Source organism: Podarcis filfolensis, assembly GCF_964270895.1.
Source record: "Podarcis filfolensis genome assembly, chromosome: 1".
Taxonomy (NCBI): domain Eukaryota; kingdom Metazoa; phylum Chordata; class Lepidosauria; order Squamata; family Lacertidae; genus Podarcis; species Podarcis filfolensis.
Genome location: NC_139604.1, coordinates 85,889,894 through 85,908,214, shown reverse-complemented (window position 1 = coordinate 85,908,214; position 18,321 = coordinate 85,889,894). Strand labels below are relative to the sequence as shown.

General features: G+C 46.1%; 1 protein-coding gene across 2 annotated transcripts in view; it reads right to left on the bottom strand.

The window, feature by feature from the left end:
* The window catches only part of CREB3L1 (cAMP responsive element binding protein 3 like 1), an 80,118-nt gene extending 64,467 nt beyond the window's left edge, over window positions 1-15,651 (bottom strand). Inside the window, exon 1 of one of the 2 annotated variants that reach the window (XR_014545058.1) lies at window positions 14,991-15,651. Coding sequence is in view for 1 of the 2 variants with exons in the window: in XM_083602543.1 (XP_083458669.1) it covers window positions 14,991-15,098 (108 nt within the window). In the remaining variant the exon portion in view is untranslated. The remainder of the gene's footprint in view (window positions 1-14,990) is intronic. The other variant, XM_083602543.1, reaches the window with a different exon arrangement.
* Window positions 15,652-18,321: the final 2,670 nt, after the last annotated feature.

The window sequence follows — 18,321 nt, the reverse complement described above, 5'->3', positions numbered from 1 at the left end:
TAGCCAGAACTTGAGTCTGGTCAAGTCATTTCCTCACCCACCTCCTTTACACGTAAGTCTTGGCTTCTCTCCCTCAAGCCTGCTACTGGTCATTCCAGGCCTATCAACAGTTTTGTTGTTTCCTTCTGGACCTAGCTCATCTGTGTCTACTGCTAAGTAAGTGCCACTGTGTTTAATGGGGCTTACTCTCCCAAGTAAGCATGCACAGGATTACCTCAATGCTCTTCTGTTTTGCCCCACATCCAATCAATGCTCCTGCATCTTTCCTTCTCTCTGATGCTCCAAAAGATGCCTGCATTCTTCTGATGTTTTGCTTCAGGTAAAGGCAAAGGCAAAGGACCCCTGGATGGTTAAGTCCAGTCAAAGGTGACTATGGGGTTGCAGCGTTCATCTTGCTTTCAGGCCGAGGGAGCAGGCGTTTGTCCACAGATAGGTTTCTGGGTCATGTGGCCAGCATGACTAAACTGCTTCTGGCGCAACAGAACACCGTGATGGAAACCAAAGTGCACAGAAACACCATTTAACTTCCCACTGCAGCAGTACCTATTTATCTACTTGCACTAGTGTACTTTCAAACTGCTAGGTTGGCAGGAGCTGGGACAGAGCAACGGGAGCTCACCCCGTTGTGGGGATTCGAACCATTGACCTTCTGATCAGCAAGCCCAAGAGGCTCAGCAGTTTAGACCACAGCGCCACCCACGTCCTTTCAACTGACTGCTTATCTTAGGGTTGTTCTCTGCAGGGCTTGAATGGAGTTTTGGAAGTGGTCTGACTTGGACAATAGGAGCTATTGCTTTGATCAAGACCTAGATGGAAAGTTATCTCCAAGGAGTAGTTGACACACCAGTTTTGTGAGGTTTGACTCTTGGTCTCATTTGCATACCCTCCAGCATTTCTCTGGTGAAAATAGGGACATCCTATTCTATTACTACTACTACCACTACTACTAATACCCCATCCTTTCAACTGGGTTGCCACAGGCACTCTGGGTGGTTTCCAACATAAAAAAACATTAATTTTTTTAAAAAAACCTTCCCTATACAGGGCTGCCTTCAGATGTCTTCTAAAAGTTGTATAGTTAACTTATCTCCTAGGCTTGGGACATCACATAACTCCATACACACCAACATTTCTCCAATGAAAATAGGGATGTCCTAAGGAAAAGTGGGACATTCCAGGATCAAATCAGAAACCGGGGTGGCTTCTGTAAATCTAGGACTGTCCATTAAAAATGTGGACACTTGGAGGATCTGCATTAGCATGTCCTCCCCATCTCTTCTAACTTGCTTCTGAAATTTCCTGAGATTACATTTTGGAGTTTCAGACTTGCTATTATTATCGTTACTATTCCTGGCTCTTTTACTTACAGGTGTGGTTGGTTCTCCCCACTCTCTCTGGCCTAGCTATGGAAGGACCAGGCTGTGTAACCAAAGCAATGACTCAAAGGCCCTGGCTCATGTTCAGCAGAAACATGTTTTAGCCAGAAGGATTCTTAAAGAGGCCTTTCTAAGGGCTTGTTGGCTTGTATCTGACCGTATATTCTGGGACTACCACCCCGTCCCTCACTATTGGCTGGTGGGGCAGGAGGCTCACCATTCCTCTGCTGATTTATAGAATACTAGGGAAAGCCAAAGAGAAGGGTCATTCTGTGCAAACTCTGGTTATTCTCTCAGAGAATACCTTCCTGGTATTCTCTACAGAGAAGGCCTTCTTGGTAGTGGTACCCTCCCTGTGGAACGCCGTCCCTTCTGATGTCAAGGAGATAAAGAACTACATAACTTTTAGAAGACATCTGAAGGCAGCCCTGTAACAGGACGTTTTTAATGTTTGATGTTTTATTATGTTTTATATATGCTGTAAGCCACCCAGAGTGGCTGGGGAAACCGAGGTAGATGGGTGGGGTGGTATTATTATTATTATTATTATTATTATTATTAGTCACCCCCAACTCTGCCAATAGAAAAGTTTCTTCTCCTTTTCCAGGTTGACAGTCCTTTACTCCTAGTCCAGATGAAGATGTGAGCTACACAAGCATGCGCAAGGGGCAGATTTACCAGGCAATGCAAGGACAGGGATCCTTCTCAATATGTGTGTGCATGTGGGAGAATATTGCCATCTTACTGGCAGATAAGAAAAGGTCACACGCCTCTTCCAGCAGGAATTAGATGGAAACAGACTATCTGTGTATCTGTACTTTAGAGGAGAAACCACAGTTTGCACACTGTACAAGCAGCTGGCTTGAAGCCTGACCAAGCCATGTCCAGCTGTTCTGCATCCTGGCTGGAGAGCATCCTTTCACTGAAGTGATACAAAACATAAGCAGCTACTAAGGAAGAGCCAGCAAATCTCCACATATCTCAGCAGGAAATCAAAACACCCGCTCCCCCAACATGCACCAGATGCAGGGCCATCCCAAGGCAAGAGGAGGGGTAGAGGGAAAATCAGAGCTGGACTGGGGGGATTACATCATGCCATGGATCAACCCATAAGCTTGTCCAGCTGAGGCTGTGCCAGGAGGTCCAGATGACTCAGAAGTGTGCTGCATGCATCTCCAGCTCTGTTCTCTCTTTCTTCCCTAGTCGCTCTCTTTTTGAACTAGTCCCTTTCTTTTCTTGCTTACCCTTCCCTCAGAAACACATGAAGTGGAGTGCATCAAGTCACTGAGGTGTCTGTGTGAGTGAACACTGGTCTGGGGCCTGCAAGGCCTGTGTCCTGAGGCAATGACCACAGCGAGGACAATTCCTCATTTGCCATATCTGAGCCCGCTGAAGTCAAAAGGAATTTGTGTTCTGAAGTGTAGGTGAGTTCCCACAAGGCAAGACACAGTGATAACAGCAAGAACCTTTATTGAACTAACAGAACTGGACAACAGGGGTAAAGCAACTGCTTATATACATTTCTGAAGGCCTGGGCCACTCCCACCCCCAACATGATTGGCTGTCTAAACTTCCAAGCTGTGAATCATGACTCAGAGTTTAAGGGCCAATGGCAGAGGCCCAAATCCTGAAATGTTCTGTGATTGGATATCATGTATCGAATAAAAACACTGGGGCTCAGAATCCTTAGTCCAGACTCCAGCTCAGGCAAACCGAATACAGACCACCGAATACATAACATGTTCCATACTATGAAAGGCAGGCTTCACTGGAGCCACCTAGAACCTACTTAAAGCAGAGGCTTTTGGTACTATTTCTTGATGGGGTGGGTTTCACCATTCTCTTTTCTTAACTAAAATACAGCTCCCTTAACTAAAATATAGCACAGCTACATAGCGGGAATGTGTGACATGGAACTGATGTCTTGCCATAATAGCACCACCAGCAAGCTAGAAATCCAGGGGTTTGCCCTGGGTACAAAACCTCCTCCTTATAGCTCTGCTTCTATGTACTAAAATTCAGCACTCTTATCATGCTTTGTGACACAAAGTTTATGTTCCAGATTTGATTCCTGCTGCTGGACTCGATACATCCCAAGTTCTAGCAACAGCACTGAAAGGACATTCCAAAGACCAACTTGGTTCTCTCAGTTGTGGTTCAGTGAAGTGCAGTGTTAGAAATGAGCAAGGCACCAGACACATTTTGCTACTACTCCCTTGGGTCCAACTGTGACTATGTGAAGATTTATGAGTGCTAGGCTGGCGGCCACAGTTTAAAAGCCTCTGCCTTAGTCCATAGTTAATACCATTTCCACTGTGTGTTTCTCCTTCTTGCCAAGCGGTAGCAAGATTCTGGGGGGGTTCCAGGCACACACTCAGGGTCGTGTTCCCATTGGGAAGTTGAGGCACAGTGGAGACTGGTGTCTTTGAGAAGTATGATTTATTTTACACAAATTTATACCTAGAAATTGGAGGGGGCACAGAACATTATGCTGCAAGTGTCCCTCATGGCTCCTCCCATAGCTTCAGTAAGCTTGGGTCCAAGTCAGCAGCCAATCATGGCCTCTGGTTTCTCAGTGCAGCCTCCTCTAGCCAGCACTGAATGGTGCTCTCCTCCACTTCCTCCTTCTTGTTCCCAGAACACCTTGCCAAGAAACCCACCTCACCTTCTGCCTGCTCGCCCCCCTTCTTCAGACCTGTTTTTTAAAAGGAAACAATTTTACTGTGTGACATCATGCCTCCTGTAACCTCCCTCTCCCAACTGTGCTATTTCTTTTGCTAACTAAGACACAGCTGGGGGGGAAGGACAGCACCTGCCTGGTCAATTGCTCTTTAATGGACCGGCACTTAATTCTCCTTGTGTTCTTAATGGCATTGCTATCATTGAGCTCCTGAACAGGAGAACTGTTTCGACCTGTATTTTAAAGCTAGCATCTGGTATATTCCCTTCATCCTACAAAAACCCGCTAAATTCTACCCCTTTATTAACTTCTAATGTTCACTGACTCTAGCAATTATGGGTGCCCTTGGACCCCCACACTCTGTTACTCCAGATCTGTAACAATATATGTAGGTATCTCAGACTATTTATGGGAATCCAAGACTATGACCTGTGTCATTGCATTGAAAAGGAGCTTTCCCAAGAGAATCAAGTATATTAAGCTGCAATTCTATGCATTATTACTTTGAGAGTAAATCCCATTGAACTCTGTGTGACATACTTCTGAGTAAAAATGCTTAGGATGGTGCTGTATATTTCTTATCCATCCATCTCTCCCAAGACCCAGAAGGATCAAAATGCCAACTATCTGTGGTTGCTCTCAGGACCAAGGCCAGAGCTTCAAGAAGGAAGTTGTCATGATAATAGAAGCAAAGAACAGGCACCTAAGTAAGAGCCTTGTGGCTGTATCTCCTTCTTTCAGACTCACTCTCTTGCCACATGGAGCATAGCGAAGATGATCGTCAGCAGAAAGACGGTTGCTTGTTTGCTTAGAGATTATAAGGAAAGCAAGCTCTAAAGTCTAAAGAAGCAGTGACCACTGCTGCTTACCTGCTTACAAAGGGAACTGTCACAACCATCTCCCTGAAGATGAAGGCACACACAAAACTGACACATGCATACTGTGTTCAATTGAACATACAAGAGGGGTGAATCCCTCCTCTACCCCACATCAATATCAAATGAAAATGATTTCCTGTGCAAGATCTATTCTACCCTGTACCAGTTTTACCCAGTTAAAATTCTTGCTTACCCTACAAACACGGTCACTCAAACATTATAATAAAATACAATGACGTCAACCAAACTTGACTTTTTGCCAGTGAATTTTGACATTTTGAACCAGCAAGGTGAACCTATTGGCATTGCAAATTGAATCACGGTTCAAAATCCTAGTGGAAGCATTGGCCCTCATGGTATCATGAGTACCAGATCAGTTCAGCACTCTGTAAATCTCTGAAAACTTTGGTGGATTTCAATGATTAAAAAACAACAACAACCCAAGAATATATCTTGGCTTCTATATCCCAACCACCAGAAAGCAATCAAATGGCACATGCATGTTAAGCTCCTTCCTTGGAGGTTTTTAAGCAGAGGTTGGATGGCCATCTGTCATGGATGCTTTAGCTGAGATTCCTGCATTGCAGAGGGTTGGACTAGATGACCCTTGGGTCCTTGACAAGATTCTATTATTCTATGATTCCTTCTTCTGCTCTTTCCTCTCTTTTCTTAGGCCTTCTCACAGCATGTAGATAATTTATGAAAGTTGCTGCCACAAGATGCGGTAATGGCCACTGGTATAGATGGCTTCAAAAGGGATCGAGATAAATCCGTGGAGGAGTCTCAATGGCTACTAGCCACAATGGCTACATGCAACCTCCAATACATGGCTGCATGCAAGATGCTGAAGAGCAAGAGCAGGAGAGGGTCACTGCCTTCATGTCCCATCTGTGGGATTTCTAGAGACAATTGTTTGGTCATTGTGGGAAACATAATCCTGGGCTAGATGTGTCCATTAGTCTGATCCAGCACAGTTTTCATCTTCTTCTGATGGTCATGTCACTGGAAGCATGGCAGTACTGAAGCTGGTCCCTGTATCCCCCTCGCAAGCTCAGGGAAAAGGGCAAGAGGGAGAAAAGCCAACTGATCTCACTTCCCCGCACAGATTCAAGGGCAGGTCAAAGCGAGGATGATAGCAAGGTATACTACTTGCTATGGAGAAACAGGGATGCACTCTCCAGCCTTGGGCTGCTCTAATCTTTCTATGACTACATCATTTCATCCTCCTTCCATAGTGTAGGAAGGTGTACCATATATCCATTCATACACTAGTGAGAGAGTCATTAAAACCTATATGGTTTTATAGATTGCCTGTACAGACAGCACTTTCAGCCCACATTAAAATTCAGAATGTTAACGTTCAAGAGAAGGCATTTCCAGTTGGACATTTTTCTACTCAAAGAAGATGCTTTAGCTAAAAATGCCTCTAAGAGGAGGCAATTTCCAGCCAGAATTTGTGCACTCTTAGGCATCAAAATGCAAGCCAGTTCTCCAGCACATGCAATGATATTGTTAACATCTGCAGCTCATGTTAGAAACATGCCTGTGCCCCCACCCTCTGATGAGTGTTTAATAAGTTTACTCTGCTAATATTTTCACATACTTTCTTCCTTATAACTTTCCTTTAAATTGGTTTTTAAAACATTTGCAAGGCGTTTTCTTACTTTTCTGCCACCAGCAGCCACCAACCATTTGAATCGTAGTTTAGACTGTCACCTGATAGTTGATGATTATTTTTATTATTTATTAAATTTGTATAACACCCTTCATCTACAGATCTCAGGGCGGTTCACAACATTAAAATAAAAGATAAAAACACAAAATACGTAAGAAAAACAAAAACAAAACAATAACAAACCCCTCCCCTGGAAAGATAAGCCTGAACTGAATGAGTTTACAGCCGCATAAGACGTTTCCAGCACTCTCACTCTTCACTGCTAAACTAATTATCTAGCTAACTATAACTCAAAATATGCTATGGATCAACTAACTGTTTGCAGCTGATAAAATGGGAAGTGTGACACTTTCTATGTAGGCCACAGTGCTGGGCTGGCATCAGCTCTCCAGAGACATCTGTGTACCTCTCACAGCAGCTGGGAGAGCTTCCCGCTGCACTAAGGAATCCAGCAGAACTGGAAACTGGTGAGGATTCCTGGCTAGTCTTTTAATTCCAGTTTCTTTGGAGGTGGGGAGGGGTGCTCAGGCAGAATTAAATGCATATGGCCCTTTTCAATTAACAGACCTTTTCATCCACTATGAACACAGTATTTGCTGCTTTTAAACAAAAGAAAATGGAGCAAAAGGAAAAAGCCCCTATGTATTAACTTGATAATGAACAACTGTAGCCTGGAAATGGCCCTAAACTGATATGAACTCACAATCTCAATGCAGTGCAATACCAGTTATGTTCAGTGTAAACAGCCCGGGGCTGATGGGAGTTGTAGTCCGAAACATCTGGAGGGCACCAGGTTGGAAAAGGCTGAATTAGGGCTTCTGTTAGAAACCAGAGAACTGGGTGGACTTCCATCCTAGCTCGGTGCAAGCTGGTTTAACAGCCCAAGGCCTTGTCCATCTCAATCCTCCCCTTGTTGTATGCTCAGCTCCAGAGCGCTTTCCCTCGCTCTGTTCACCATAGTTTCCTATGAAGGGCCCTGCTGGAACAGACCAAAGGCCTATGTAACCCAGCATCCTGGATTCTCACAGCTGCCAGCCTGTAGGAAACCTGTCAGCCTGTAAACATGATCACAATAGCCCTCTTCCACTCCTGATCCCTTGCATACCGTCTCTGATTCTGGAAGTAGTAGTACACAGCCATCCTGATTAGTAGTCTTTGAGAGCTTTATCCTTCAGGTCTTCCCCTGTCAGGTGCTACTTCAGCTTCAGCGTGGCCATTCTGCCAGACCCAAGGTCAGGAAAACAATTGCCTTGCAGGATACAATCCCCAGGTAACTTCTGTGTCGCCAATTACTAGCAACTGGCATTTAAAACTCCCTTGTTCCCCGGAGCCAGAAAATTGGCAGGTGAAATGCCTGGTGATGGCAAAAACAACACAGTAGCCAGGTCACCCAAACTGTGGTAACCCAATCAGTGATGACAGCACCCAGTTGTTCAATGCATGGAGCAAGCTTGTTTTCTCCTGATCTAGAGGGTAGGACCTGAACCAATGGATTCAAGTTACAGTAAAGGAGATACTGACTAAATGTCAGGAAGAAGTTTCTGACAGTAACAGCTGTTTGACAGCAGAATGGACTCCCTCAGAAGGTGGTGGACTCTCCTTCCTTGGAGGTTTTTAAGCAGAGGTTGGATGGTCATCTGTCACGGATGCTTTAGCTGAGATTCCTGCATTGCAAGGGGTTGGATAGATGACCCTTGGGATCCCTTCCAACTCTACAATTCTGGAAACTTTAAAAAAACTTCTTGGTTAATATTAATGCATTGCCATTCACTGTCCCAAAAGACAAAGCAGGTTGGTTCATTGTGGGTTTAAAAATTCAGAAAGAGATAAATTCCATGGCTCACCACGACAGGGGCATAAAAGCAATGAAAGGACTAGTAACCACCGGTTAAGAAACCAAAATAAAGCACAAAAGGTGACTGTGTCTGAAGCAACATGTGAGAGGTGCCGTCTTAGTCGTGGCATTAATGAAAACAACGAATGAATAGGAGCATTCTGGCAAGATTCAACAAAGTCTACAGCTGACAATAGAAAGGTTAAAGCAGCAAGTACAATAATATGATGAGAAAGTTCACTGCAATCTGTAAGTAAACATAGCATGGAAGATTAACCTTACTTTTGAAGACTCCTTTCAAGTTTGAAACCCAAGCACAGGTTTCCAAGGTCAAAACAGGAAGCCGTGTGCCAAGCTAGAAGGGTCTGCTAGGATGTACTTAAAGACCTGATAAAATTAAGAAACAAGTGAGCCCTGCGGCAAAATGTTGTGACGTCGAGTACTGTTTAAGTTTCCAGCCATGCCCTTTCCCACAATACTCCATTCCATTCTTCCCCTGCCCCCACCCCCAGTTTTCCACACAGTAGCCCACTTCAGGCATTTTAAATGCATGTGAAATAAACACTGGGGGGAGGGGGGGAGTCATGTTACCTCAGACCTCCCCAACCAACCAACAACAAAAGAGCTTCCATTTTCAAAAGCAAAACATTGGAAGGGCCAAGAGGGCTTGGCTGAAGAGCCATGTTGGGGACCCTCATTTCCCAGCCATGACCACAAACAAAGAGGATAATAGATAAACCAGTTACGGACATCCAACTCTCACAGACAAGAGGGGTTGTCGCGAAACCAATGATTGTTACCACCAGAAAGAGGCATGGATACAAATAACACACTGGGCCCAGACGATCCTGCTGGCGGTCCAATTCCCATTACTCCTGCATTATTCAGCAGTCATATATGGTCTATATGTCACTCATAAACCTGTCCTATTAAAAGACTGGAAAAGAAACAGATTGCAGAGAAGCTGATTACATCCCCCAGGCCATGTGCCCCTAGCTGGTTTCAGACTGGCTAAACCAACCCCATCATAATTTTGCTCTAGTCAATCCAATATAAGTGCCCTCCATCCCTGACTTTCAAATATAGGCTTTAATCCCTCTAGGCTGGTATTGTGTTATTCCAGTGTTTTATGATGTACCATGCTGCTTGTGCTAATGAAATGTTAAATACTATTGGAACAATAATAGTATACCTACAACTGGTGGTAGTGATGGTGTTGACTGGAGCTCTGTTTTTAGTTCATAATGAAGCCAATTAAGTTAACCAATGACTTAATGTTTTCAGACTTATTAACAGGACAATCCCATAAATATATAGTCAGAGTGCTGTTGAGTTCAGTGGGGCTGACTCCTGGGTAAGTAGGTATAAGTTACAGCCTAAACATGTCATTTTAGATGGTAAATTCCAACCCTACTTCCTTTTTAAAAGGACAACTACATGACAATTAAAGGTAAAGGTACCCCTGCCCGTTTTGGGCCAGTCTTGCCAGACTCTAGGGTTGTGCGCTCATCTCACTCTATAGGCCGGGAGCCAGCGCTGTCCGCAGACACTTCCGGGTCACGTGGCCAGCGTGACAAGCTGCATCTGGCGAGCCAGCGCAGCACACGGAACGCCGTTTACCTTCCCGCTGGTAAGCGGTCCCTATTTATCTACTTGCACCCGGAGGTGCTTTCGAACTGCTAGGTTGGCAGGCGCTGGGACCGAACGACGGGAGCGCACCCCGCCGCGGGGATTCGAACCGCCGACCATGTGATCGGCAAGTCCTAGGTGCTGAGGTTTTACCCACAGCGCCACCGCATGACAATTAGGCCTCAGATAATATTAGTGGGACGCGGGTGGCGCTGTGGCTAAAACCTCAGCGCCTAGGACTTGCCGATCGTATGGTCGGCGGTTCGAATCCCCGCGGCGGGGTGCGCTCCCGTTGTTCGGTCCCAGCGCCTGCCAACCTAGCAGTTCGAAAGCACCCCCAGGTGCAAGTAGATAAATAGGGACCGCTTACCAGCGGGAAGATAAACGGTGTTCCGTGTGCTGCGCTGGCTCGCCAGATGCAGCTTATCACGCTGGCCACGTGACCGGAAGTGTCTGCGGACAGCGCTGGCTCCCGGCCTATAGAGTGAGATGAGCGCACAACCCTAGAGTCTGGCAAGACTGGCCCGTACGGGCAGGGGTACCTTTACCTTTAATACTACTCTGCCTCAACCTTAATTAAAATACAGATACTAATGAACACCCAAAATCTAATGAACATAGGGTTGCCATATTTCTAAAAGTAAAAATCCTGGACACTAAAGTTGTTGAGCTTTTTCTCAAGAAAAATTGATGTTGGTTGCCATACGTCTGGATTTTCCCGGACATTTTTGCCAATTTCCACCCTGACACTGCTTCAGACTGCAGCAGATTTGGCCTCTAAATGCACATGTACAGGCAACTCCCCATTTATGTGGGGGTTATGATTTGAGGCACTGCACATAAGTAGGACGCACATACAGTGGCGAAGCTTCATGCTCCAGCACCGGGGGGCGGAGAGCAGGCGGGGCTGGGGCTGGCGCGCGTCCTGGGGGTGTGGCACGCTGCCTGCAGGGGCATGGCACCCAGTGTGGTGGGGAGGCAACCGCAATGGCCCCCCACCGGGATCGCGCTGCTGGGGGCAGTGAGCTCCCCCCGCACTCCTCTTCCTCCGCCTGTGTGCACATAGGCCTGCCCTGAGATGCTGAAAACGGTGCGCACACCAGCAGTTGTGTGCATGCTGATCACACACAAATAGGGAGTTGCCTATTTGTGCATGTGTATATGCATACAGTGCGTGCAACACACATACCCTGGATGGCAAGAGTTAAAAATATGTGTTGGGAACCCAACTGCATATAAATATTGATAATTAGAAACTGACTCACTGATCATGAGAAAGAAATAATCATACATTTTCATCAGGCCAGTTTTGCAGTCACCATCCAAAAAGGAACTGTAATTTAAATCAACCAGAAAAACAACATGGTATACATAGCCAGCAAAAATGTTAAGAAATATTTGCAACATTGCTGACAAACCAAATTTTTCTCTCACAACTTCTCTTGCATTCATAAAAGGGCAACCCATAGGCTCCAGATTGAGGGAGGAGCTGGTCAAAGCAATGGAAGATCCAGAATTGGATTTTGTGTGTTTTTTAAAACAGTAAATGCAAATTTTGCGGGCCTGGTCATGTAGCTGTCACTACATGAGGGAGTTAATTCCTTGTACCCACCAGATGCCACTTTCCCAAAGCTACTATTTTCCCACTGAGTAAAATACACACACTTTTAACTCATAATTTTTAAATATATATTCTAATACTGTTTTTTTTAACATGGACTGCTAATCTTGAATACAGCCTCATTTATTTTAATTACTGCTATATCCTTTCAGCACCTTTGAGAATAAAGAAGGAAATGTGTGAATATGTAAACAGAGTGTATAATTTGAAAGGCATTCTTACAAACATTCCTGTGAAACAGATCAGTAATATGTGCCCACTATGAAGGGCCTATCTAATTTATGAGTGTAACATTTGATGGAAACAGACAAATAACTATATTATATGGGCTAGTTATACCAGAGGAGGGAGAAAATTATTATTATTTTATTTTATTTTATTTATTTATTTATACCCTACCTTTCCCCAAAACCAGGACTCAATGTGGCTTCCAAAAAATTAAAACAAACACAGATAAAACACAGAAAGCTAAAGAAAATTAGCAATTTTGTGCAATTTTGTTAAGGCAGCAAACATAAGTAGATCTAATACAATTATCTACTGTAGTAGTCATTGATACATGGTTTGTCAGTACAACCCCACTGGGCAAGAGGGGAGAAACCATTTGCTTCAAGTTTCTATTAAGCTAGATACCATATGCTAGATACCATTGCCCTACACACCAGGGCAATGTAGATAATTATCAATAGTGGAAAACAAAATTGTGGCATCTCTCACCACACAAGGACATGGAAAGTGGCCTTATATCAGGTCAAACTATTTGTTCACCCAGCCCAGTATTGCCCCCGCTGACTGGCAGCAATTCTCACATTATCTACTACCATGTCCTTTTTGGTAACTGGAAATGCCAAGGACAGAACCTTGGAACTTTTTGCATGCAGGTCATGTGCATTGAGTGACAGCTCCTCCCTGAATCTCTTGCTTATGGAGTAGGATATCTTCTTTGGCGATCACTCATAGCCGAGTCTTCCATAAACACGGTTTTAACAATGAGTCCATAAGTGACTGTGGAGGCCAGTTCTGGATCCACACGTCCTTCCACAGTGGGGACATTGGTTTCCAGGCAGGAGTTGATCATGGTGTAGATTTGCCAAGTGTGCCTTCCTCTTAGCACGTTTCTCCCTTGCGTCCTGAGTTCGAGTGTCTTCAAAGCCCATGACACCTTTGGTAAAGGCTGTTCTCCAAATGGAGCGCTCGCAGGCCAGTGTTTCCCAGTTGTCAGTGTTTATACTATGTTTTTTTAGATTTGCCTTTAGATTAGATCTACGCTTTTCATTTTTAAGTTCGGAATAGTTGCTTTGAAATACAATCATCAGGCATCTGCACAACATGACCAGTCCAACAAAGTTGATGCTGAACAATCATTGCTTCAACACTGGTGATCTTAGGATATAAGACACCCAGGGCAGGAACAAAGCTTCAGAGAGTGAAAAAGATTTCTAAAATAAAATTTGACATTACGGAAAGGTGGCCCCGGTATATAACCTATGGGACACTGCATGCCCCAGTCTACAACAGGATGCTATTTCAGTTTCCAGTCGAGGAAACAAGTTTCACCCAAAGGTTCAAAGGCCTTGTGTTGTATATATTCAATATCAGACGCTTTGCTGAGGCCCCATAAGGGTTTCTGTATTCATGTGTGAGATTTTTTCTTGGGTTCCCACCCACCAAATATATAAGACACCCCCCCATACTTCTGGAGAAACTCTTCAGACTACAGTTAAGATGGGCTTAGCCAAGATGAAGCTTTCAGAAGGTAATATTCCTTTATTCTAGAGTCATATTCCTTTATTCTAGAGTGATTAACCTGAAATAATTATTATTTTTTATTATTTATTACCGCCCTTCATCCAAAAATCACAAGATGGTTCACAGCATAAAGATACAAAATGAGAACACAAAATACATAATGAAACAAAAACAAACCAATACCCCCGCCACATTATTACCCTTCACTGTTGTTATAGTAACATGCCGATTTGGATTGCCAGTGCATACATAAGCATAGACAGAAGCAGGAAATCCACCACAGATTCCTCAGGAAGTCTAATAACAGCTCAGGTGGGACTTTGGATTTAGACAGGATAAACAGTACAAAGGGGAGGCTTTAAACCCCCACCACCACTACCGATGCTGATGCTGATTGGAGCTCTCTCCCATGCTCATTGCTAGAGAGAATTCTCATCACAGATTTCCTGAATACATTCTGGCCCCTCAGAGGTAAAATTTGCCTCAACACCACAGACATTAGCCTCTGGTGTTAAGGTTCTGGCCTGATTTTTTACCTGATTTAAGGTTTTGGGGACACTTTACTGAATATATTCACCTATTCACAACTTTAAGATCACATGGAACCCCACTGTTAAGCAAATGAACATAGTAGTCCTACAATAGAATTTTTTAAAAAATGGAAATCAACTCTAAGACGTTCCATTACCATAGATAGTTCATCTAAGAATAGATTCACAACAACCATTTGATGCATGGTGAGGTGAAATTTTGCACTCAGATCACAAGTTCCATCCACGTTCACCTCGCAGCTGGCATGTTTTGAAGCAGTCCTGGGGCTGCTTCACCCATGCATGACTATCTCCTGAAGACCACTCCTGTCCCTTCAGATGTGGTTGGACTCCATCTCCCACCAGCCACACAGCCAATGGTCAGGGATGATGGGAGTGGGGATCCAACGACACCTGGAGGGCCAGGGGTCCCTCGCTGTTGCATCAAGTGCACGAAACAGACATCACAAATCAAAGACCAGAGGTAACGTTTCCATCTTATGCCAGACACTGCATTTTAATAGAGACCCTTTGCTAGTCACCAAGCGTTGCGAAACCAAGTGATGTGCATCACGCCTTCGCGAATCAACGGGCGCTTTTTGAACCGTGCCGGCAAGGAAAGGGGTGGAACAGCTGCTTACATTTACAGGGGACGAAACGCTCGTGTGAATGTGCATGTGACACGTGTTGCTGATCATATCCGGACTGGCATATTAAAATCGCGGTAGTAGTTCACAACAAGGGGTAGCCGGCTGCAGGCAAGCCAGGGGCATCCCGGGACACAGCTAAGGCTCCTGTCGACTTGCCCCCAGCCTACCTCCTCCTGCTCACCTACGAACCCTTCCCTTCACCCCAGGGTCCAGAAGAGACCACCGAGAGGCCCTCAGACCTTCGGGCAAGGAAAGCCGCTTTACAAACCTACAACCACCAACCCCCCGTCTCTCTCTCTCTCTCTCTCTTTCTCTCTGGCCCGCACCCAGCAACCTCAAACGCCGTCCAGCCGCCGCTCCGCTCTTACCACATTGCTGAGAAAATCCGCTTCGTTTAAATCGCCCAGATCCAAGAAGCTGGAGGCTCCTCCGGGGAAGAGGCGCTCCGAAGGGAAGGGCTCTAGGATACTGTCCATGGTAGCGGAGGCGAGCCGAGCCGGGGGAGCCGTCGGGTGTGGGGAGCAGGGAAGCCGCTTCCTTCCCCTCCAGCGCTGCGGGACCTTCCTTTAAGGATCGCCCGGCGGTTCACTCCAGAGCAGCAACCCTGAGCGGCAGATCCCAAGGCGCTGGGCAGAGAAGGGCCATGCCTACGTCTTCCCTCGAGGGGAGCCTGTAATCCATGGGGAGGGAAAGAGGGAAGCAGGGTACGGGGGGGGGGGCTCCTTTTTCCCGGGGGGGGGCGAGCGAGTGGGGAGGGGAAAGACAATGGGGCTCAGAGGGGTGGGGCTGATGGGGGCCACTCTGGGAGGGGGGTGGGAGGGAGAGGAGGAAGATGTGCAGGATCCGGGCTAAGAGAGGGAGCGGGGTGCGCCCGGAGGGAGGGAAGGATCGTGCAAGGGCTGAGGCAGCCTCCTGTGGGGACGGAAGGAGGGGCGCCTTCGCCTCCTCCGGGATCCCTGCCCAGCTGTCACAGCCACACTCCGCGCACCATCCCCAGGCTCATCCGCCTCTGCCCGGCCTCCCTGGACACGCCCCCTCCCTCCCTCATGAATATTGAACGCCCGGCCCAGGCAAGGCAGGAGCCTCCGTCCCCGACGCAACCCGAAGTCGCGCCCACTGCCGCCCCTGCCCAATGGGAGCTCGAGGGAGGAGTTCGGGGCCGGTCGCTCAGAGCGAGTCGCACGGCAGCGCTCCGCTTCGGGAGGCGCGGTACCGTAAGTAGCGTAAGGGACGAGCAGCCGCTTCTGGGCAGCAACAGGCGGGAGAGATCGTCATGGCAGCATCGACGGTGCGGGCTGACCCTTGGCTAGCGGCTGCTCTCCCTCCGGGGAAGATGCCAGCTTCCAGCGCGCTTCGTAGCCGAATTGACTTTTCCCCTCATCTAGAGCTCCCTTGCTTAGACTGAGTCAGACCATTTGTCTGCATTGTCTGCTCTGGGGTTGAGCTGGGGACCTCCCCCCGCTCTCTCTGCCCTTTGCAAAGGGGCCCAAGCAGGACTCTGGGTGTGCAGGAGCTAAAGACCGGGCACGCGCTCAGAATTTACACTGTACTCAGTACAGTGTTATATATGTCTACCCAGAAGTAAGCCTTCGTGTTTAATGGGGCTTACCCCCAGGAAAGTGGGTACAGAATGGCAGCCTAAGCTTTGGTTTAGAGTTGGCTTGGGACAGGGGAACACGTCTTGTGTGCCTTAAGCAGTTGCATGGCAAGCAGGAATTCAACAGGTTAAGCCTTTCCTACTTGGCAAAAGCTTCACCGTGACTTTCTCCCATGCCCTCCATGGAAGCCCTCACCCCCATGGCAGCCATTTTGTGATTTGTGCCCACAGCACTCTCAGAATTCAAAATGGTCCCAAAAAGGCACAAGGGATGGATCCCATCAAATATCCCGTGGAAACACAATCAGCTATGAAGCAGCCCAGTCATAGCTGCAGTGTTGATTGCACAGCAATTTTGCTGATTTTTGAGATTTTCCTGAGTTTTGCAAACAGCTGTTTGAGGCACACACTTCCCAGCTCTTCCCATTGTCATCATCCAGAGGCAGACAGTTTCTTCTTTGGGGAGCCAAGAAGCCCAGCAAATGGATGTAGGAGATTGTCCCATTGAGACACATGGTTTTTTTATAGGGCAGTCTCTGGGACAGTTTCATGCTTGAAATAGCCAATGTTGCTATTGAGTGATAAGTCTGATTGTATGAAACGGATCACAGATGTTTATCTCTGGTTCCACCATAGCCAGAACTGGTACCCCCATGAGGCAAGGCCAGGCAGCCGACTCAGGCAGTGGAAGTTCAAGAGACAGAACCCTGCCTGCCTCATTGCTTCTGTCACTGGTGGAATGCCTCCCTTTTGTTGAATTTCAGAGAGAGGGAGGTGTTTCGGTGCATGGTGTTACCGCCCTTCTTCCATACCCTGCGGAATGCCCCTCTCTTGCTGGGTTTTGACCAGTGGGGGGCATTCCACCAGTGGCAGAAGTGAGGGGCATGTTCTCATTTTGCCTCAAGTGGCAAAACAGGATGAGCTGCCCATGGCCAGTGTAATGCATGCTCCAGCTCTCTCCTAAGAGATCAATCTTCCAGAATATTTAGTATATTGGTGACACAGAAAGAAGAAAGTCTTCAATTGAATTACACCATTTCCTGAGGCGTAGTATCTCCCATCAATTTCCGCATATCTCAAAGAAAATTGTATTAACTGCTGAATTCACAAAATATTCTTGACTATCATTATTTAAAAAGATGACTCTCAGAAGTCAGATAACTTAATTAAAGAGAGCAAATTTTCAATAAAGAGCCAGCTTATGATACTGCTGTGCGGAAATGGCCTTTTGAAATTATCTACCCTGTTTGTGGTCAGAGAAACTGGGAGGACCATTTCACTGCATTTCTCCTGGTTAAGGAGGAGGAATGGTCCTAGGGTTGTTTTCAGTGTTAAGGTTCACCATTAGCAGAAATGCAGCTTCTTTCTCTCTTCTTTAGTGGGGAGACCTGCCTCTTCAAGTGGCAACAGCAGCAAATGCACTGGCAGCCTGAGCACTATTTCTGTGTCTTCCATAATGCCCGAGACCTAGCATCATTCTGGGAGATTGGGGTTGTGGGGTTGGAATGGCAGCTGCCACAAAAGAAATGTTGGGAAAAATTCTACAAGGTGGCCTTTTTCTGCAGAGGGGGTTGAGAAAGAAAAATCTCATCTGTTTTCTCAGAAAAATGTATTCTGAGAAATTCAGGTAGGGTCATGAAAACACATGTGATTTCTTTGGCAAGCCTGCTCTTCTGACCTAGTCTTCACCCTGATATTAGTAGTCATCCGGGTATGCTTAGTGAGAAGAGATAGAGAAGATATTGATTTGTAAGTTGAAAGCAAGCAAGGAAATTTGTCTGTTGATTCCCTTCATGCAGCCAGTTACTCTGTCAAGGCAGGTGGGCCTGTTTCCTGTAGTCCATCTAATCACTCTGTAATTAAAGATTCAAGTGCAATTTTAGACTTTCAGGGAGATTATAGGGCTTCATATAAATGGGATTATAGATCCTTGGCCAATCTCATCCTCTTTCAGATAGACATCTAGAAAACCTCTTAGAATAATCTTTCGGGAAAAGCTCAGCTATCTGTAACACAGTAAAGTAGCCTTGCCTGCTGTAAGGGTTTTCATTTCATTGCAAGGGAGTCAATCAGTGTACAGCATGGACCACAGTCTTGTAGTT